This window comes from Protomyctophum bolini, assembly GCF_963924005.1.
Source record: "Protomyctophum bolini genome assembly, chromosome: 6".
Lineage (NCBI taxonomy): Eukaryota > Metazoa > Chordata > Actinopteri > Myctophiformes > Myctophidae > Protomyctophum > Protomyctophum bolini.
In genome coordinates, this window is record NC_137867.1 from 35,554,518 (window position 1) to 35,578,017 (window position 23,500).

The 23,500-nt window shown below is 42.0% G+C and overlaps 1 protein-coding gene across 1 annotated transcript in view; it reads left to right on the forward strand.

The window, feature by feature from the left end:
- Positions 1 to 2,698: 2,698 nt before the first annotated feature.
- The window catches only part of citb (citron rho-interacting serine/threonine kinase b), a gene marked incomplete at its 5' end in the record, with an annotated part of 68,962 nt that continues 48,160 nt past the window's right edge, over positions 2,699 to 23,500 (forward strand). The window contains 8 exons of the mRNA XM_080766179.1: positions 2,699 to 2,842; positions 3,708 to 3,827; positions 14,969 to 15,139; positions 15,526 to 15,579; positions 17,583 to 17,636; positions 18,946 to 19,086; positions 22,486 to 22,611; positions 23,103 to 23,198. Of these exons, the coding sequence (XP_080622305.1) occupies positions 2,699 to 2,842; positions 3,708 to 3,827; positions 14,969 to 15,139; positions 15,526 to 15,579; positions 17,583 to 17,636; positions 18,946 to 19,086; positions 22,486 to 22,611; positions 23,103 to 23,198 (906 nt within the window). The remainder of the gene's footprint in view (positions 2,843 to 3,707; positions 3,828 to 14,968; positions 15,140 to 15,525; positions 15,580 to 17,582; positions 17,637 to 18,945; positions 19,087 to 22,485; positions 22,612 to 23,102; positions 23,199 to 23,500) is intronic.

Here is a 23,500-nt window from a genome sequence, read left to right on the forward strand (position 1 = left end):
GTAAGTGCTGGCAGGGCTGCTTGTCCTAGTGTTCTTTCCTCCACTGTGCCTGAGGCTGTGCAATGGAATAGCTACTGTATCTAATTGCATCTGTCCATCACATCATTGCTGTAATCACAGACACTATACAGTACATGCACATATACATATATAACTAGTACAGGCATAGTATGCACAAGTATATGCATACATCTATATGTATGGGAACAAATGAAATGCATATACACACACACACACACACACACACACACACACACACACACACACACACACACACACACACACACACACACACACAACAGCACTAAAAATACTGTCGACTATCAGTCATTTGCATTCACATTTTCCATTGTCAGCATTTAGCAAGACCCCTTATAATGCTCAACTAATTCACCGTAGGAGTTCCAGTGAATAAAGTCTGCTAGCTAGCAGTAAACCGTTCAGTGTACAATTTTGGATGGATGGGTGGATGTAGGCCAGGGTTTGATTTGCTGGGGGGATCCATACCTCCTATCTGCTTTTGATATTTTATTTCATTAAAGAAATATGTCAATCACATTAACCGTGGCATCTCTATTTTGGTCAAATTTTCAACATTTTGTCAAAGTCGTATTATAATTTTTAGAAAATAAATAATTGCTAAAATAGCCAATCTACAACCTCGAACCCAGGATGGATGGATGGATGGATGGGTATAGCTAGGTGTATGTACTGTAGGTAGGTAGAAGTAGAGAGATAGATACTTAAAACACTTTTTTTGTGGTGAAACGTAGCAGAATCATGTGCTTGCAAAATGTCCCTGTGCTTTGTGTTGTGATCAAATACAGAATTTATTGCGACCATAGGTCACATTTACTATCCGTCCGTCAGTTAGTTAGTAAACCCACGCCTCCATATATGGTCACTCCTCATGACATCACACCTTCATATATGGTCACGCCTCGTGACATCACGCCTCCATGTATACATGATCATGCCTCGTGACACGTCATGCCACCATATATGGCCATCTCCATATATAAAGATCACGAAACTGACCTCATCTAACGCTGGATAGCCATACATGGAGAAGACTGGATCATCACCTAGATCTGCATATATGGAGCCGGCCAGAAACTCTACATCTGACCTCAAACCTCAAACCCTTAGATCTTATGGAGCTGACCTGATTTGCCATTCCATATGTTGATCCTTCCATGTTCTGATATTCAATATGTTGATCTGACCTCATCAAACCCTGTACACTCGAGACAATCTCCATATATGGCCAAGTTCAGAATTCCTTCCATATGTTGATCTGACCCCCCATGCCAAAGCGCCAGCACTCGTCCATCGCTTCTCGCGCTCAGTGCGTCTTACTGTTATAGAGTGAAGCCTAATTCCTGCTTCAGCAGAGTTGAAAAGAAGTAATATATCTATCGAGCAACATGTTGCCGAAACATAAATTACATCTGATAATGCAGAATCTGTATCGGTTATTTAGTGAAATGAAAATTGAAATGATAATTCCTCATTCTGCTGAAGCTGTTGAAGTTCACTTTGATTGGATGCCCAAAGCACATGTGTGAAGGGGTATGTATGTATTGTAGTCTCCATCTATTGCAGTGGTTTTCAACCCTTTTAATATCACGGCCCATCATTTATTTGGCATTTGAGCCACAGACCACCATTTTTTGAGATTTAACCTCTCAGACCCAAAACTAAAGAATATTTTGTTGTCGTTGGATAAGATTTTGTCAACAATTCCATGCTGTATTGATGTTGGTACCATTAGGAGAGATAACAGGCAAACGTTTGCCAACTATTCTACATTCTCTAATTGTGTAGAGTTCGTGTAAATTAATTAAAGGAGCATTCAGTGATTTGAAAAAAAAAACCCTGGTCCGCCCCGGTAACAAGATGTGCACATGCACACACTCTACAGTGGGGGGTCGTGCAACAGGCCAACAGCACACACACCAAGACCCCACTCCACTCGATCATGAGAGGCCCCTCTCTATCCTGATTCGATGAAGGATGGGCCCTCTAGCCAAAAACTAAACATATGTTTTTTTTTACCCCAGGGGTGAACTGGGGATAGGGAAGAACTCCTTATATGGTCAGCACACTCTATAGTAGGGAGGATTATCACAAAAAAAGAAAAGTGTTATTTGAATTAAGTGAAATCACTGAAGATACCTTTAATGCAGATCTTTAACAATAATGTAACTCTTGAGACCGTGAAATGGACCTGTAAGGGTCCATGGGTATACATTTTTCACTCTCAAGAGTTAAAGATTTATAAGGGTCCATTTGATTACTAAGCCACCATCATTTAGCTGGGGACCACCTGGAACCCCTTCATGGTCCCCGGACCACCGGTTGAAAACCACTGATCTATTGTATTGTCCTGAACTGTCTAATAATTGTACAGACATCACATCCTGTGGTTAATATTATAAGTATGTATGTGTACATAATGCTTTGTATTGTGAAGTATACTCGATACTATGAACATTTCTGATTCTAAAGCATGATTTATACTTTGTTGCGTGACGGTGTTGCACACCGAAAATAGCCAATCGAAACATCAAAAATTGATCACGATATGCAATATGTTGTGAGCTTGTATAGATCGGCAATTTTTGGCACATGGCACCATTGTACGACGAAGTATAAAGTAAGCATGATTCTGATTGGTGTTGCTCATGGTTCCCAGATGGAACAGGAGATCTCATTGGTCCAGAAAAAGATGTCTGACCTGGAGTCAGTGCTGCAGCAGAAGGACGTGGAGCTGAAGGCCTCGGAAACCCAGAGAAACATCTTGGAACAGGACCTGGCCACTTACATCACCGAGTGCAGTGTAAGTATTACCCTGAGCTCTGTGTGCGTGCGTGCGTGCGTGCGTGCGTGCGTTTGTGCGTGCGTGCGTGCGTGCGTGCATGCAGATAGTCTTGTGTCCATGCATGCCTGCAAGTGTGATGTGTATGCACATTGGTGGCATGCACGTGTGTGTGAGTGCACACACAAGTGCATGTACGTGTTCTGGTGTGTATGTCTGTGCGTAGGTCACACTCTCACACACACAAAGTGCATAATCGATTAATTAAATACTATTGTCAATATGCTAATTTAATATATTAATATGAATATATATTTAAAAAATATATATATCTCTACGAATCGATTGGCCACATAAGCGTTATCTTATACGAAAATAGTTAAAATAGCAGATCAAGCTCACAACACATCACAATACGACCCATTGTGAGATTGTAGATTGTTTTTACTTTTCTTTTTTTTTTTTAATTTACTTTTTATTGAATTTTAATCAGACAAACATGAAACATGAAATGTACCTCAAACAGGTGTATCTGCTTCTACAGGTTAAACAAATGAATTTAAACAAAATCAGGTCTCATTGTCGATATGAGCAATCCATCTAAACCAGTTATCTGTGAAGACTTCAACCTGGCCTCTAAAGCTGAATGTAATTCTTTCCATAATAAATATACCATAGATTAAATCAATCCATTCATTTATAGTTTGTATAATATTTGTAAGCCACTTTTTTGTTAAGGCTCTTTTGGATGCCACCAGCAATACCCTCATTAGATACTGATCCTGCTATGCAAAGTGAAGTCCTCCCAGATCTGCAAGATACAGTACATGGTTTTACTTTTCACTATAATAAATTGTGATTTATTTATTGGATGAACTATTTGCAGAGTCTGAAGAGCAGTCTGGAGCAAGCTCGTATGGAGGTGTCCCAGGAGGACGACAAAGCCCTGCAGCTCCTCCATGACATCAGGGAGCAGAGCAACAAGCTGCAGGAGATCAAAGAGCAGGTACTGAACTACAGCACTGGTTCCTAAGCGTTTTAGCTCAACACCCAAAAGAGAAATCTTCTCTTTGTTTGGGACTCTCCCCAGGACCCAAACTAGTGAAAATAGCAGATCTACAAGCTTCTAACACGTCGGAATGCTGGGCTGCGTTGTAAAACAGCAGTTCTCCACCTTTTCTGGATGAGGGCCCACTTGAAAATATTGAAAGTGTTCACGGCTTGCCCGTCTGAACACATAACACAAGTGGTCAGATGGGTGGCGTGTATCTTCAGTAGCTTCACGTAGTGATACTAATATCACTGCGTGTGGATATTAGTCTCGTCCCTCTCAGTATTCGATTTATTTTTGCAATGAATTGTTTTTTTTTAATGTTTTTTTGTGGCTTTCACCTTTATTTTATATTTTTTATGGAGGGATAGATGTAGGCTGACAGGAAATGGGGAGAGAGATGGGGGGGGTGACATGCAGTAAAGGCTGTCGGGATCGGGAGTCGAACCCGCGGCAGACTGGATACCAGCCAAGGTGCCTGGACCGGTGTGCCACGGCCCAGGCACCACAGATTGGGAATCGTTGTGGTGAATTGATCATTTCTTTGCTGCAATATAAAACATCCATAACCTACGATCCTATGCAGAAATTGAACCTAGGTCTCCCCAGATCGCGACGTAGGACGTGACGTAGAGGTACCACAAGAACAGCGCGAAGGGTACTATGATAAGAGCCATACCAATCATATCAATGCTCGAGGGATACTACCCAGAAGACTAGTTCTTACAGGTCCTTCAAAACACCACTGAGCAACTTCCATTGAAGTGAACTGTGGGCTGCGGGGCTGTCACTCCTCAATCCGTTCTCTATATATATTAAAGCTCTATGCACTGTACCCATTACATTATGCATAGGTGTGGTTTGGCCGTTAAAATATTAAAACCAATCACCATGCCAGATGCCATTGCCTTTATTAGAGAAGACTGCGCAAGACCATTATCTCCAGTGCAATCTTATGCTCTCTCCCTCTCTGCCCATGGAAGAGCGACGTTGCCTTGAAATATTTGATAATATTTATTATTATCACTCACACATTGCTTGTTATAGAGAATTATAAATTACAGCAATCTGCTTGTGTTCTGGATTAATTCAACTGAATGGTCTGTGTGGTATAGCATATCAAACAATATGAATATAAACAATTTCACTCAGGACAACTCATGAATGGATGGAATATATATTTATTGAATATAAAATGAGCAATATATTTGTTATATTGAATTGGATCTGCTTTTTAGGTACTCAGATCAAGCGCATCAGTCCCAACCATAGGGACTCCGAATCCCCGGTACCTAAACAGCAGATCCAAAACGACAGGTGGTAGCTGGGGTGGAGGAGGGTGAGCAGCAAAGGTTTAAGCATACAGGCAGTATCAGTGTGCAGCAGCAAGCAAGCAAGAAGATTGAGCAGTGCAAACCTCCAGTTTAAATAGCCGGTATGAAGATGGAATGAGTGTGTGATTGGATGAAGTGAATCATGTGAATGAGAATGTGATGCTGAGGCGGCAGCAACTGCACTGAGTTTCCTGGCTGAACTTGCTGTGCGCATGTCTGTGACATTTGTCTTTGATAACCTTAACTGACGACTGCTGATGAAAACAAATTGACACAAGGAATTATAATTACAGTAATTAATTAAGACTCTTCAGCTCAGATTGAGCATTATAGCTGCTATAAGCAATAATATGTCAACATTGTAATGATTTGGTTTTTATTTTGTTGTATTCAGACGGCCAGCAATGAGTAAAACGCTCCCCAAAAAATGTAGTCTCAGTGACACATCTAGGGGGCACAATCTGCATTCAAAGATGTTCATAGAAGCTTTGTCATTGTTCGGAAAAGAAAACCGAAATGATTAACCAATCAGGAAGTAGACAGGCAAATCGACCAATGACAAAGCTTCTAGGAAAATCTTTGAATGCAGATTGTGGCCCCTAGATGTGTCACTGAGACTACATTTTCCATTGCTGGCTGTCTGAATACCAAAAAATAAAAATACCAGGGGTCCGGGGCAGTATATTATAAACCTTCTAACTTGTCTCAATGAACTATCGCTGCACTTTATTTTTTTACAATCGCTTAATTCAAAAGTGCCGTGGGTCTGTGCCAATCGGACTGCCACGGCATTGAGGCCCTGATGACATTACACACCCGACGTTTGATTAATACCCTCTAGTCTTTGATTACCTGTAAATATATAAACCCTATTTGATAGACATAAGTAAGTATCAATGACATGTTGCTGATTATGGAGAATTTTATGTTATTGTAATCCATTCATTATTTCCTTCAATTGAGGAATTTATGAAACTGAATGGAGCGAATGCATCGCACACCACACACATTCACTTCTGCTGATTATAGGAAAATGTGCATCACAGAGAAGGAGATCTGAGAATGTTGTGCCGTTGTGGGCCCAGACAATGGCGGATATGTCCATTGCAGACACACCTCTAAACAAGCTCATCTTTCTTACTGTTCACTGGTTACCAGGCGCTGAATATTATTGTGCAATGGTTGCCATGGCAACGAGATCCATATATTGTACCTTGAAGTGAAGAGAAGGGGCTGCAGTGGGTTGTCACGATGAGGTAGTGGGGCCTTGGATCCCACCGTTTAGGAAGCACTGAATTTATGACTTGAGCCATGACATAACATCTATAATCCACTCCACGGCTCATAGGAGGCACTGTATCTTAACACTAGCATGATTAAGTAAGGCTGGGTGTCTTCAATTCAGTAGCGCGATTATTTCAAACTTATAAAAAATAGCCGATCTACATAGTGTAAGCTCACAACGTTTGTCACACGTTGCACCTTGTAGAGTGGTTGTCTACACTATTTTGTTATGGCACCATTGTGCAGTGAACTATAATAGGGCTTTGCAGCCAGTGTTGGGAAGTTAAAATGCCATGCCTTTCCTCGTAGCGGACTTCGACCATTATCAGCTGTCATATTAATCCAATGTAGACATACCACTAGGATCCTGGTTTTAAAATGATGCTACTGTATATGATCTTGTAGAAGCCATACGTCTGTATGCAATCAATCTAGTTTTAAGAAAAAAAACATGTTTCATTTGAAATGTCGCACTGAGAAATAGTTAACTACCCACAGCCACAACACTACAGTGTAAGATCCAGTAACATCGACCTCTCTGATTGGTGTATCTTTGCTTATATGGAAATGTTTCCGCCCCCCCCTGTCACATGTTTTTGTTGATATAACCCACATGAGCAAGATCTGTTATTGGTTCATAATGTTGGTTTTGGTTAACTGCCCAGCCCTAATCTGAAGGCTAGCTGCTTTGCTCCTGTGACCAGAGGGGTTGTTAACTTGTTGAATAGAGTCTCTAGACCAGTTTGTAAAATGTGAGTGTAGAAAGTGACTGAGGAGTGCTGCACAGTATCTCAACTTGACCCCCAATTTTTCTTCAAAAGAGCATGCATGCTCCGCAAACCCTCTCTGCTCATATATAAACAAAATAAAACGTGATAAAAAGGAATTGGAATAGGAATTGAGAGTTGAGATATAGATATAGATATGTTATCTAGTATCTAGTGCAACAGGCAAATGTTTCTGTCTTATTTAGGCCTGCTTCTGCACCAGTAGTCAGCCCTGAAACATGACGAGCGTTGTGTGATCCACTACACTACACTACACTACACTACACTACACTACACCAGTAGCAGACTAGAGGTCCACTCTACAATTTTCCAGTAGCACTACCACACGAATATTGATGGCTAGTCGGCTACCGAGGTCGGCAATGATCGAACATGCTCAGTTCTACTTCTTCATCAACGGGTTCTGACCCATCGTCATGGCCATATCGACGGCAGCTTGTCGACAGAAGACGCTTTCCAACTCCTTCCATGGCCGAGTCGTGTCGGTATCAGCGCGGTGGAGAGCTGGCTTTAAAGAAAAAGAGAACGGAAGTAATTATTTTTAGGGCCAAGGAAGAATGAATAAAAGTCTGTGCTCAGCTTTAATTTGTTAACGGAAATCTTGGTGTAGTCATGGACCAGCATTTCAACAGGCACATTAAGGCAATTACAGATTCACCGTACTATCGCCTTAGGATATTTTGATAAAACCTGTCTATGCATTCATCTTAAGTAGTCTTGACGACTTTAACTGTGTCTTCTTTACAGGCCTACAAATTTATCATGCATCTGCAGTTGATTCAGAACACTTGAATCACTTGCTTGAATCCTCACTAAAACCCAGAAAGTGGATCACATCACTCTACTTAAAAATATTACTGGTTATAAAACATTGAGAGGTTTAGGACCAAAATATATTTCTGATCTTGTGTTACATCATGATTGATCCAGAACAGGTTGTCTGGGACAAGTCTGCTTTCTGAACCTAGAGTCAGAACAGACTGAGACAATTCAGCATTCAGTCTTTATATACTACCAGAACCATGTTCTTTTAAATCAAAGCTGAAGATAATTTTCTCTGCCACTGCCTTTTAGTGAGGTCTTAATGCTCTGTGTCTGAAAGTCTTAATGCTTAATGTTTTGTGTAAAGCACGTTGAATAGCCTTGTTGCAGAAATTTGCTCTACAAATGAACGTGCCTTGCCTTACACAGAGAAACTAGCTAATATCCTCATCCTTATGAGGACAGTTGGTTCACTACTTCCTAGGCTGTCATCTACCCATGAGACTTCGTTACATTATATTACACCGTGTTCCCATCAACGCCTCTCAGCAGGATATTTAAGCCAGCTAAATCCTGCATTACATCCAGGCATCATCTGTCTCCCACGCACTGGCATGCGACTGTAGTGTTTATCATACGCAAAGCATGCAGTGTTGGGTCAGAAAACATAACAGATTGTGACGAGACATTAGTTTGTCAGTGACCATAGAGAGAAAAGCAAATAAAAACAACCAAGGCTTGTAAATTGTTCCAGGAGACACCTACTGTAGGCCTTGTAGGAATTGTACAGTAGGAATGAAAATACTACAACTTTTCTTGTTGAGTGTACAAACTGTGCCTTCCCTTTATTATTAACACAATAAAGGGCGGCAGGCATATACTGGCTTTGAGGACGTCAGAGCCAGTACATGGCCACTGTCAGTGGTGATCACTTTCATTGACTTCCAAAAAGCTTACGTTTTAACTTTTAATACTATCCATCGGGGCAACTCAAGAAAATTCTCCGGGCCTACATAGTTCCAGATGATAGATCGAGGCAAGCTACAACAAGACTCGAGCCAAGGTTCTAAACCACGACGGTGACACCTAAAACTTGGGTGTCCTACTGGGTGACACTCTTGCCCCCTTACTAGCAAACTGACACTGTGGGAGTCAAATCAGGGCACAGCCAGGAAAGGCAAGAAGCTTTGTAGCTTTGATGGCGCGACAGCGGAGCAAACAACAATGCAGAGCTCAAGACCCTGATGCTAGACAGGACAGTGTGGACTGCAGCGATTCAGGACCGGAGTCCTGAGTTGGTGTTCGCTAAAGTCTAGACCACACCAATGGTTCGTCATGCAACTCCTTGCAACCAAACGGTTGCAAGGAGTTGCTTTGCTGTAACATGTCCTTTCCTTAAAACTGTTTTGTTGCAAGGAGTTGCATTGGTGTGGTTTGGGCCTAACACCAGTAACTGATTACTCATAAACCCCTGTGAAGTATGTCCGCAATAGTGTCACTACTGCCTTAAAATCAAGTGTGTTCAATTAACACACTTTTTGTCACACAGCCTAGAGTCTACAATACTTACACTTTGATGTATTCCACAAATGTCTTACATCTCATAAATTGCAGGGTGAAATCTGTGTACAGTACAGTGTGTAAATGAGTGTACAATGTGTCTGATCAGAAATATATGAAGATCCTGCCGATCTGACCGATATGCCTATATATATACAGTATGGGCCTGGCGAACTTCAATGCATTCATATCGACAGAGGATGCAGAGGGTGCGTTGAGTGGAAAGTTCTAAAAAGCACAGAAAAAGAAAATACTCAAATCCACATATATGGAGTAGTTGGAGTACCCTGATGTACCCTAATCAATATTATGTCAAAGTTACATTAATTACCCCAAAGACACTTGCTGCAAGCCAAGCCTTTACCACTCTTAAACTAAATATGAGATACTGTAGTTGTATAATTCCAGTAAAGATTGTTATCAAAGGCATGTACTGTTGTAGGTGGTTTTATAACCACCAGTTTCTGGGTCAAGAATATATTGTACCTCTGGCATAAACAACCAGTTTCCCATTTGAAGTGCTTTTCTGCCTTATACTGTTTGGTAAGGGAAAGAAAGACAGAGGGGAAGATACAGTAGATGTTTTGGTGTTTTTGCTACGTACCACGGACATTGTGTTAATTCTATCATAATGCTATAGTGGAATGAGGCAGGTCAGGGCAATAGATTTCCCTGAAATTCACAGCAGCCATTTTCACGGGTAAACGCAGCTGTATTAACATTAATTGTGGGTGTGTTTCATTTAGGTGTAACATGTAACGGTATACGTTCTGTACCTCATGCTGCCACACAGAAACACCCACAGTGCTGTGAATGAAACACACCCACAATTCAATTAATGTTAATACTGTAGGGTGAAAAGGGTCAGGGATAGATATTGTACTGTAGACATACAGTACATGTACTGTATGCAAGGCCAGGTTTTGTGTGCGTGTGCGTGTGTGTGTGTGTGTGTGTGTGTGTGTGTGTGTGTGTGTGTGTGTGTGTGTGTGTGTGTGTGTGTGTGTGTGTGTGTGTGTGTGTGTGTGTGTGTGTGTACTCCTAAGCTTTCAGCTCTCCACAGTATAAGGGCCCTATCTTGCAAAGCGGCATAAATATAGCTACAATGCAGGTGTCATCGCTAGTATCCAATCAATTCAGTTCACTTCCAGCGCCGACGACGATGTATAATAAAAATAGCCTAATGTTTTTGCGCTCCTCTATGTGCTCATCTACGAGTTGATCTTAAAATAAGTTGCAATTGTTGCATTGCTATCTTACTGTATGCACAGTGAGACATTATTTCTTTAAAGGCTATTGCGATTAATTGTCTTATATAAAGCGTAGTGACAGTGCAGATATGTCCTTAGTATTTAGAGAGCACATTCGGATGAAGATGCGCGCCAATGTGCATTCATAATGTGTGTACTATGTTAGTGAATTATCAGGCCATGACACAGTTGTATGCCGGAGAACTTTGCTTTCTTAGCTTCACACAGAATGTATTATCATACAGAATGAGCAATCTATCCCAGAATCCCTCAACACTCCCAACACTATAAGGGACACTATACAGCAACATAACAGAACGGAACAGAACAGTAGTGCAATATCTCAACACATCACTGGTGACAGTGTGTACACTGCTTGCAATCAAAATCCATCCAAATTCAGCACAACTCTCATATTCATAGCTTATACAATATGTTCAAATACCTCTCGTCATGTAAGAATGTAATGGATACATAGCCTCGTGGCTTTCTTTTTACTGTGTCTGTACAACAGTATGGTTATAGTATCCAGTTGCGGCTCTGACGGTATAGGGAACGTTTATGTCATGCATCTATGCTGTTTAAAAAAGAACCTAACTGAGAATGAGCATTTGATCTTTAACCCATTTTGACCTGAACAAAGAATTGAGTTAAAAACGTTCGCTCTGAAAGAGTATATACCGGTATTCAAAGATTTGTGCCACATTTTCACGATTTAAAAGAAATAGCAGACCTACAAGTTGTAGATCTGCTATTTTTCAATAGCTAAAGTATAACATAATGCTTAAAACACCAAAAGGGGTTCCCGCCCAAAATGGGTTAAGTTGATTTGTCAAGATATGTCTCTTGGACATGAGACACAATATTAGGCTACAGGAGGAAGGCGTGACCAATGCCTCTTGGACACATTAGGCTACAGGAGGAAGGCGTGACCAATGCCTCTTGGACACATTAGGCTACAGGAGGAAGGCGTGACCAATGCCTCTTGGACACATTAGGCTACAGGAGGAAGGCGTGACCAATGCCTCTTGGACACGTTAGGCTACAGGAGGAAGGCGTGACCAATGCCTCTTGGACACATTAGGCTACAGGAGGAAGGCGTGACCAATGCCTCTTGGACACATTAGGCTACAGGAGGAAGGCGTGACCAATGCCTCTTGGACACATTAGGCTACAGGAGGAAGGCGTGACCAATGCCTCTTGGACACATTAGGCTACAGGAGGAAGGCGTGACCAATGCCTCTTGGACACATTAGGCTACAAGAGGAAGGCGTGACCAATGCCTCTTGGACACATTAGGCTACAGGAGGAAGGCGTGACCAATGCCTCTTGGACACATTAGGCTACAGGAGGAAGGCGTGACCAATGCCTCTTGGACACATTAGGCTACAGGAGGAAGGCGTGACCAATGCCTCTTGGACACATTAGGCTACAGGAGGAAGGCGTGACCAATGCCTCTTGGACACATTAGGCTACAGGAGGAAGGTGTGACCAATGCCTCTTGGACACATTAGGCTACAGGAGGAAGGCGTGACCAATGCCTCTTGGACACATTAGGCTACAGGAGGAAGGCGTGACCAATGCCTCTTGGACACATTAGGCTACAGGAGGAAGGCGTGACAGATGTCTCTTGGATCTCTTTTCATCTTTTGTTTCCCCCACGTCTGAGTTTATTTGAAATGAAGGGACAGACGACATAATGAAGGACAGACGACATAACGAAGGACAGCAAACAGCCTTCATTGGGGCACTGTCCTAAACCTTTGTGGTCAAGGAAAGCACATCAACAACATGCCCACAAACACACCTCAACCCGCAAACATAGTAGTCGGCATAATCTATAGTGGGTAGTGTGGCCGCAAGATAACGTTTACGGATAGTGGAAGGTTCTAAACCTGCTATATGCAGGTACTGTAAGGCATGGCATACGTTATGACCCTGAGTCTAAATACATACAATCCCTTTGCAACGTTCCCCTCACATGGCACTCCGGTAATGCACCGTTTAACTACCACAGTTTGGACACACACCCTGCATTATAGATCATACCATAGATCTTCTAAATGGGGACCAAATATCCACTTCCCTCTGATCAATGACTTTGTTTCCATAACCCTAAGGGCTGAATAAACGGAGTTTAATGAGATCCTAGTTAGGGTTAGGCCTGCTAAACGTTTTGTTGCATAATCCTGTGGCCATTGGCAGGCACGTCATGTTCTGTACTTTCTTTCTACACTTTCTAAATGGTAAATGGTGCATTTACTGTACTAGTCCTTACCCGTTCTGAATATATGAACAGCAAATCATGTTCAGTGTGCGATTTTTGGGCTTCAAAGCAAGTTGTAGTTTGTTCTTTATATAATCAGGATAATAATTTGATGTTTTGTGTGATTTAGGAACGTGTCGTTGTCATTGCATCTGTCTGTATGTATTTTGTCATTGTGTTGTTCCAACGGCACGGGATCTGTCTTCCCCAAACGTCTCCATTTGGCCACCCCGAGACCCCGACAGATAAGCATTCCGTTGTGATCGTGCTGTTCAGTGTGTCACGCAGCCACGCTGGGTGAGCGCTGGGCTGTAACCTGTCGTTGTCGTGCCACTCAACCCGGCCGCGATGCTTCCCCAAAGAAGAAGTTATGTCGACTGACGCAAGAGTAGCTGTACTATGGGTCCGAGTTGTTTTCCTCGTGTGGGTCTGATGCATAGGTCTGGTGCCTGCCTGGGGGCGGTGTGAAGTGCGTTGGAGAATGCAAGGAGAATGTTGCACCGGAAACTGTGTCCCAGTATTAATCTGTGTCCGTTCCAACATGCATTTCACTGGTGACACTGGTGACACGTGATTTGCGGGGAGATGAGTTGTTCAGTACTGCGCCCTAATTCACTAATAAATTCATTATTAATCATTAATGTGTCAAATCGAAAAAAGGGCTCTGTTAAGACCTCCATATTCATATGGTCAATGCCTGTGTGAAAAGTAGAAGTGATTGGTGCAGGCAATGATGAGATAACGCGGTGTTTCTGACAGACAGACGGACAGACAGACAGACAGACAGACAGACATTGTTAGAATTATAGTATGATATAGTGCTTTTATCCAAAGGGCTTTACATTGATTGTGCATGACATTCACCCATTCACACACACATTCATACACCTATGGCGGAGGAAACCATGCAAGGCACAAACCTGCACATCGAGAGCAATTAGGGGTTCAGGCGTTCAGCGTCTTGCTCAAGGACACTTCGACACTAACTCTGGGGGAGTCCGGGATTGAACTAGGCAGGTTCCCACCCGGCCACTCTAACCCTGTGCCACTGCCGCCACAACCGCCTCACCAACATTGAAGTTAATGACCTAACGATCTATACATTTATCTTCTATTTATCGTCTGGTGCCTGATCACTTTTTTATTTTTTATTGAAAAAAGCAAAATAGAGAAAGAAATGAATTATAGAATTGTGTGTATTTCAACTAATGCCACACTAGTACTGCTTTTAATTACACACCCACCTAGCAAACATTCACACCTTATATGTAAATTTAATTATACTTTTACAAAAAAACTGTGGTTTTCTAAATGGCACAACGCAGGCTCTCAGACCATTCTTCTATGACACGCACAGTTGCCCCAAATAATTACATTGAGCCACTGCACTGCACTGTAGCATGTTCGGCAGCTGAGGCAATCCACTGGACCAATTCCAATAATTATTATATATACCCCCAAGTAATTTTTGTGTCCAAATGGTGTAACAAATAGTGCTCAGGTTTAAAACTTCTGAATACATTCGATACGTTATTTTTTGAGAAATGGAACTGTCTAAATGTGTTTTTATTATATTCAGTATATTCCTTCCGCCTTTATTGACGCCTTTTGTCTTGGTATTGTCTATTGTATTGTCAGTTCAGCACCAGTATAGCTAAGGAGGATGTTACTTTTTATTATCTGATTGACTGGCTGGTCTGCCTCTCTCCTCTCCTCTCCTCTCCTCTCCTCTCCTCTCCTCTCCTCTCCTCTCCTCTCCTCTCCTCTCCTCTCCTCTCCTCTCCTCTCCTCTCCTCTCCTCTCCTCTCCTCTCCTCTCCTCTTCTCTCCACTCCTCTGTGCCTTCTCTCTAGGAGTACCATGCCCAGCTGGAGGAGATGCGTGTTGCCATCAGGCAGTTGGAAGAGGACCTATCGGCTGCCCGTCGCCGTAGTGACCTGTACGAGGCTGAGTTGAAGGAGTCTCGACAGAGCAGTGAAGAGCTGAAGAGGAAAGCTGCTGACTACCAACACAGGATGCAGAAGGTCTGTAGTGTAGTCAGTCTAGTTTAGTTTTTTTTAGTGGCAGATGTACAGACTAGGTGTAACTGTTGAGCCTAAATGGTACAGGTACTGCATGTAAGGGGGAAATGATATGCAAGTCTAAAGCCACCTAACCTAACCTTTATCCTTTTATTAATTTTCATTATTTATGTTGCTGCTATGTTTGATTGCATTAACACTTAAACCCTGTACTTAGCTGAACGGATTCCAAAGGGCTCTATATCCTCTTTTTGCTACACACTAAATTCCACACGAAAATAGCTCACAATGTGCAGCGTTGCGATTCATTTTGAGCTTGTAGATCTGTTCTTTTAGCAGAATGTTATGGCTCAAGTGGTAATGGATAAAATTCACACATATTTTCACAGGTGAAAGAGCAAGGCAAAGCAGAAACGGAGGAGCTTCTTGCCAAACTGGAAAAGGTATTCCATTAATCCATTGGTTTGCAGAGTTTGCACACTGAAGTAAGGGTTTTCTGTGATGTGTGAGGGTAGGATATACATACTGTAGACGGGTGACAAATTAAAGCAATATCAACATAACTGTCTTAGTGAGGTGGTGGGCCACCACAAGCTGCTACAACAGCTTCACTTGACATTTGCATAAAAGGTGTCTTGGCCTCTACTAGACGATTCAGTGACCCCCTTGTGCCCTGTGTATGGGGGCATTGTCATCCAGGAAGAAACCACTCCCATCAGGGTGGAGGGTTTCAACGTACTTCAGGAGTAGGATAAACGTGATCACTCAGCCTAACTTCGTATTGATTTGCAGGGACCCTTCCCTCAAAGCCTCTGAGATAAGTGGACCCAAAACCATCCTAGGAAAATGCCTCCCACAGACCCACAGCATAACAAAAAGCCACTGGAACCGCTCAGTGTAGAGGTCAAGCATTCAGGGTCACTGGAACCGCCAGTGTAGAGGGCAAGCATTCAGGCCTTTGCTGTTCTCTTGGTGTTACTCACACACTTATGGAGAATATGAGGATACTGTATGACTCATCTCACCGTATCACTTTTTTCCTCACATCGCTGTAGAACAATGCCTATGGTTATTGCACCACTGAACTCTCAAATGTGAATTTGCCATCCGTGCCCCAATAACGAACGAATTGACTTGACTTATTTGGTGGCTACTCTAGTGTGTTCATCAAACATCTATTCGCCCAGGCGGTGGCGTAACCGTCTGGGCACCCGACTGGTAATCCAGTCGCAGTGTGCCGGGCGTTCGACTCCCGAGCCCGACACGGCCTTTACTGCATGTCTTCCCCCATCTCTCTCCCGTTTCCTGTCAGCCTACTGTCTGTCCCTTAAAAAAAACAATAAAAGGCGTAAGCCGCAAAAAATAAACTTACAAAAAAAAAAAAAAAAAAACATCTATTCATTATGTGTAACAAAATAGATTGTAATCATGACGTTCATACAACGGATGAATTACCGTTAATTTGAAAGAAATTACTGTAACTGATAATATCAGAATCAGAGCACCCCATGACGTTTTTGACCAGAGAGTATCCTACTATAAATGTGCCACGTCTCTGTGTTTGTCTGCGTGCGTGTGTGTGTGTACGGTTGTAATGCAGTAACTCGAGAACCGTTCACCCCACCGACTTCACATTCGACACACGTGGTCCACACCCCCGCAGGGAGTGCAATGCCCGGTATCGAGTCGGTCGGACCCACGGTTCTCCAGAACCACCACAAAAGGCTCTGCCAGTGGGTTAAATCAGCATAAATACCCTCACCTGTGCAATTTCCAGCCTCTGCCTCAGCCAATTGATTACCATGGCAACCCCACACCTGCCAATTGATTACTTAACCAGTCCACTTTTCACAGTCACTTCAGACACAGGCAGACAGACAGATACAGAGATCTCCATACAGATAGTTAAAACGGGTACTATGACAACGGGTATTATTAGGTTCCCAAATTGCATCGTTCTCAAGTAGGCCGGCCCGACGGGCACGTACAGGTCTAGTATTTATGAATGCACCAACATTAGGCTGCACTCAGTGCCACTCTGGTGCGTTAACATTTGGTAATTTTTTTATCAATCTTTTAAATAAACACAGTAATTAAGGAATGCTATTTTGATACATGTGGGTATACTGTATGTCTGTGTGTGTGAGTGGCGCACGCTGAAAAGTCTGGACACACAAATTACTGTACATCTTTTGTCTTGTTATCTTGAACAAATCTAACTACTAATTAGTACACCTATATGGAAGCATCTGCATTTGTTTTTTCTCCACTCGTTTATTCATGTTTTTCCTTTAATTTGTCACCTCTGTAAATAAACTTCTATTATGACTTAATTTAACCATACATTTGTGGATAGACTGATGAAGACTTCAAGACGGCGACAGTGACTTCAAAATGTGATTTTGCATATCTTAAAACGTGCATATAATTGTGTCCTTTTGTCTAGACAAATTCCGACCAGCAGATTAAGATTCAGGGCCTTCAAGAGAAGCTGGCAAAGGTAATGTTGTAACCCTAATGGATAAACCATTACAAGCATTTGATACACCGTAAATGTTGAGGGGCCTTTGCACAATACAGAGCTCAAAGCAATTTCACTCAGATCCACGACAAATGTGACAAATATCACAGATTGTTTTACTCCTGCATGAAATTAGGTACACGTGATATTGGGAGTCGTATTAGATCATGAATACAACATCCAATCAGCCACAAATGCGAAAAGTTGAACCGTATGTCGTAAATGGCTGTTTTCCCCCACAGCTTCCTCGGGTCCTGACGGCTACAACCCACCACAATTATGCCTGGAGTCAGTCTCTCTCTCTCTCTCTCTCTCTCTCTCTCTCTCCCTCTCTCTCTCTCTGGCCTCATTCTCACGTATCAAACACCGATCAATCAAATGTTAGGTAATTTTTTTCTTTTAGGCCACCACAATGCTTTTCCAATGGGAGTCACATGGTTTGACTAAACATTTTTGTTTGATGGGGGGGACGGGACACAGAACACCACCACCAGCAATCAAACACAAATGTTTGGTCAAACCATGTGACTCCCATTGGTGGTGGCCTAAAAAAACAACAAAAATTTGGTTTGATTGTGTTTGATACGTGTGAATGAGGCCTCTCTCTCTCTCTCTCTCTCCTGTATTGCACGCATTTTCCATTGTCTCTCTCAGTTTCTCTATCTATCTCTCCTGCTAATGACTAATGACTCGTACTAGCCCTGCAGTGCCATCAACCAGATGTTGATCATTGGACAATGGACTAATTAAACTAGCCCTATTAAACCCTGAGTCGCATATTTTCTCCCCATTAGCAATCAAATACTTTTGCCCCATTAAACATTTTCTTTTTATAATTATCTATCTTATCCACTCTAAAATATATATATATATATATAAATATATTATAATTATTTATCTTATCCACTCTAAAACATTATTGTTTGGCCTATATAGCCTATTCTGCTCATCAACATTTTCACACAGTAGGGCACGTTGTTGATAAGTGTTTTTCACTTAAACAGCCTCCCTGAAAAATCTGTTTATTAGAGTCATTATGTAACTGTTGTTGTTTTGCAGAATGGAAAATTTGCATTAGCCAGCACCCACTTGCTCATTGGCTCTCAGCCAAAGTGGATAGGCACCAACCAAGAATCATTTGGAGGTCCTGTTCTATTCAAAAAATGTAGTTGGCAGGCAAATCAGTCTTTCTGTCTGGGATTTACCAATACATAGCAGTTTTGTAGTCTAATAAGAAGTTGTTGATGTTCACGCTATATTATCGCTTAACTGTCGTTTTTCATCACAGACAGTCAAGGCCAGCACAGAAGCTACAGATTTACTCCACAGTATCAGAATGTCCAAAGAACGGATGGAGCGAGAGCTGGAAAGACTACAGACCAAGGAGGACAACAGTGACAGCCTTCGTAGACGCCTACGAGAGACAGAGGTACATGCATACCTACACACACACTCACTCACGCGCGCACACACACACACACACACACACACACACACACACACACACACACACACACACACACACACACACACACACACACACACACACACACACACACACACACACACACACACACACACACACACACACACACACACACACACACACACACACATATATTTATCTTCATTTCATTCTATATTACTCAAAGACAATACATGAGCCATAACAGCAGAGTTAAAGTTTTAGGCCATTGTTAGTATGCAAGTTTGTCTGGCACTGGCATTTTGCTAATTGGTTCTCCGGTGGTTAGCAATTGATTTTAGTGGCTCAGAGTCAGAGTTGTCTTGACTCTTGGTGCTGTTTACAAACTTTTTTTTGTATGTTTCAAGCCAAGTTTTGGGTGCATCATGTTTTCCTAAAATAATCACAGCTAATTCATGGGTCATATATTCAAACTATCCAAACATTCCAACCCGAGTGATCTACACAGAGCATAGCATGTGAAAATGCTCTTGTGCAGAAATTCTACCTTCACCTGTCATGTTTCCTATATAACTGTATGAACTTGTATATCTATTCTGTAATGTCCACCCCACCATCAGGTGATGTCACCAATTAGTAATTCTCAGCACCTGAGCTGTATTGTTTGAGCTCTTTAAGAGCAAGTTCTTTGTCTGTGAAAATCATATAGCACTGACGAAGGTCTTAGGACCGAAACGTTTGCTTTTAGCACAGAGCACTTTATTTTTTATCCCACGATTTTGTAACTCATTTTTCACCCCTGTGTAAAATGTCAATGATCTAATGTGATCCTGGGCACTACACACCCTCCGCCAAATAGTCCCCATACATGGGGGACATGGGGAGAGCAACGGACTTGAACTCATGCATGAGTGTGCAAGTTGCTCCTTTACACCTGACAGGGGGGAGATTCCCTGGTTGGACGTAGCGCGTGGAAGGAACACGTTATTCCAACCAGTTCCTTTCCCCTCCATCAGGCGCCCCGGCTGGCCAGGGGGAGGCATTTTAGAGACCAGGATTACTGCATGCTTTTTGTGAGGGTACCTACCCTAGGGGACACGGGGAGAACACAGAAAGGCCCTTTCGCCAACCCCGCCTCGGGTATGGGCACTGAGGAGGAGGAGGAAACACGCCGCCAGCACCCACAGCGTCCCGAGCGGGAATCGAACCCAGGACCTTCTAGCTGTGAGGCGACAGCACTACCAACTATGCCACCGTGCCCCCCCACAGAGCACTTGAGCATGATAAAATAAAAGGAGAAATGTTTCCCTAAGTCTCAGTCTATAGAAGTTTTTACTTCATTTTGTTATACAGTGAGCGAGTCGTGTTCGGTCAAGTGATCCCTGTCAAACTCTTATTTAATTTGCTGTGACAAAATTGGTGTGTTCATGTTCATTTGAGTAATATTTCATTATGTTATGAATCAGATGCTTCAAGTGGTCTTATGAATAATTGCAATTTCTTAGATGGCACTAGAAATGTGGTAATTAGCATAGGTCAAGTTATGAAATGGGGTCAGATGGAAGAAAGTCAATGTGTCCGGTTTCAAACAGAGACCTGAAGACCTCTTAAATCATCACAGCTGAATACTAATTGGCCTCCTTGAAGACATTTATGTATAATAAAGAATAAAGAAACAACGTTCGATAATGAGGCTTATATCCAGAAGTGTATCGCTAACAAGCCAAACGCATCCGACTACTACATCATCAGTTTTCCCTTGAAATGTAAATTTCAGGCTTAGTAGAAGCTCTTTGTGAATACATTATGTTCTCCAACTTGGGCCATAAATTAGGTCCACGATTATAGAATCCAGAGTCCAAGTTCAAATCTGGGCTTTGAAGCTTATCAGATTGTGTGTGTGTGTGTGTGTGTGTGTGTGTGTGTGTGTGTGTGTGTGCGCGCGCGCGCACATGTGGCGCACACATGTGCGCACATTTCGCATCTTTTGAGAATGTTGCATAATGATGATAGGGCTGTTAAGGAGTTGACTAGATCTTCCCTGTTCCTTGATCTAATGAGAAAATACAAGGTCCCTTCAGCCACTGAGTCAGAGCCCTACTTCCTTGTTTCAAAAGGAAATCTAGTGGAAAACTGGACATTCGCTCACCGTAGTTTTATCAGACTGACTGGACTCGAACGATCTTTGTGTCCAAACTGGAATGTATCTGGAGTGGGTGCAGTCTGACTCAGAAACTGTGAGGGTCTCTGAGGATCTAATAACTGACCCCCACCCTCAACACTGACCTACGATCGGATGGACACACACACCTGACATCCACAGGTGCTCGGCAAACCCTGCTGGATCTGTTTCAACATCAGCAGCAACAACACTGTACTGGACTTAACCACTTAACGACGACTGGGTAAAAATTGGCACATACGGTTAATGGCCAGTTTCTAAATTCATCGGAGATGCGAATATAATCAATTTCTAATGGAGGCCTTGGCCTGGAAGAGAGGTCATCAGGTGGTCTCCAACCTTCTTAGAGTGTTTCCCTCAACCGCCAAATATAGGCAAAGTAGAAAAGGAAAGCTGTCAATGCCTATTGGGTCAGTTTTGGCACATGACCTCACTTATTGTCTGAGATATTTGGCAATGTCCGTTTGGGACAAATTTGACCCAGCAGGCAACAATGGCTAATAGATTTATGCCACAATAATATAGATAGTAATAAGTGTAATAGTGGAATAGAGTAATTGTGTAATAAGTGAAATGGTGTAATACTGTAATAAGTGTAATAGTGTAATGTAATAAGTGTAATTGTGTACTAGTGTAATTATGTAATAGTGTAATATGTGTAATAAGTGTAATTGTGTAAATAGTGGAATAGTGGAATAACCCTAATAGCCTACTGTGCCAAATGTGGCACATACCTAAATGTATATGTATTGTTTGTGCTAAATTCAAATTGAGTACATTAACTTATTATAGCATCTCGACAAAGAGAGAATCAAGTGCTCCATGGAGATGCAACAAAGTTTAAAAATAGACTTCAAAGGTGCTTCAAAGGGACTGGAATACTGAAGAAAAGGTGGCGATCCGAGCACTCAAAAATGTTATAAAAATGAGGAGAGGGTGGAAATAAAATTAAGATACTGATAAAAAAGCAAATGTTTTGACTCACACAGGTGTTTTCATCAGGGCAGGTATAAAAAAGTACCTTGATTTTATTTCCACCCTCTCCTCATTTATTATTATAGCATCTGATTGATGGCAGAAACACAAAGATTTTGTTTTCATCATTGTGTGTGTGTGTGTGTGTGTGTGTGTGTGTGTGTGTGTGTGTGTGTGTGTGTGTGTGTGTGTGCATGGTTTGCGTGCGTGTGTGTGTGTGTGTGTGTGTGTGTGTGTCTGCACAGGATGGCAGAAAGACTCTGGAGAACCAGGTGAAGAGGCTGGAGATTGTGGAGCGTCGGGACACTAAACTGAAGGAGGACGTCCAGAGTAAAGCCCAGCAGATCCAACACATGGCAGATAAGATACTGGTGAGTCCTGGGAGTCTGCCATTAGCCAGTCCATGTGCTGATCATCATCAAACTGCAATACTCCTGGGTTCAATTCCTAGCTAAGGACCTACTGTAATATGTCATAATCATAGCACATTTCATTCAGAGGTGCTTTTTATTAGACCATTCTCTTTTCTGGATTTTGTCAGATGTACTGTAGCATTTCTCTTAGGTGCTTTTTTGTTTATTATAAAAAATAATGAACAGGATGACAGGTGTACTGACATCCACAACATTTCCAATATTAGAATAGAAAAATATGCTTCTCAGAACACAGGTCATAATTAATAATAATAATAACAATTATAATAATTATTATTATTAGTATTATTATTAGTATTAGTATTATTATTACTATTATTATTACTATTATTATTACTGTGTTCAAACCTGTGACCTCACTCATGTTCTCTTGAATTTAGTCCATGAAAAACTACCAGGTGAACTGTGTTGTTTGTTTATGTGTATAGGAGCTGGAGGCACAACTCCGGGAGACACAAGCTGCAGCCCAGCGTGTAGAGACACTCCTGGAACAGAAAGAGAACCTCTACGAAGACAAGATCAAGGTGGAGTCTCAGGGAACACAGAAAACGGAAAATGATTCTGCCTCATGGAAGTATTTCCAACTTCCAAGTTGGTTGTTGGTATTGTTGGGGTTTTCAATGGAGTCCACTTCAGTCGCTCGCTCACAGTTCAAGTGGAAGAAGTTATTATAAATTCATACTATTTTAACATTGAAAATTAAAACAAGAATGGAAATTCAAATAAACACGCATTGCATGGCGAATTCTGGGCGAATTATTGGCTATTTTACACGATAAATGATACAGATACTGATACCTGTGCATTTATATGCAGGATGTCCAAA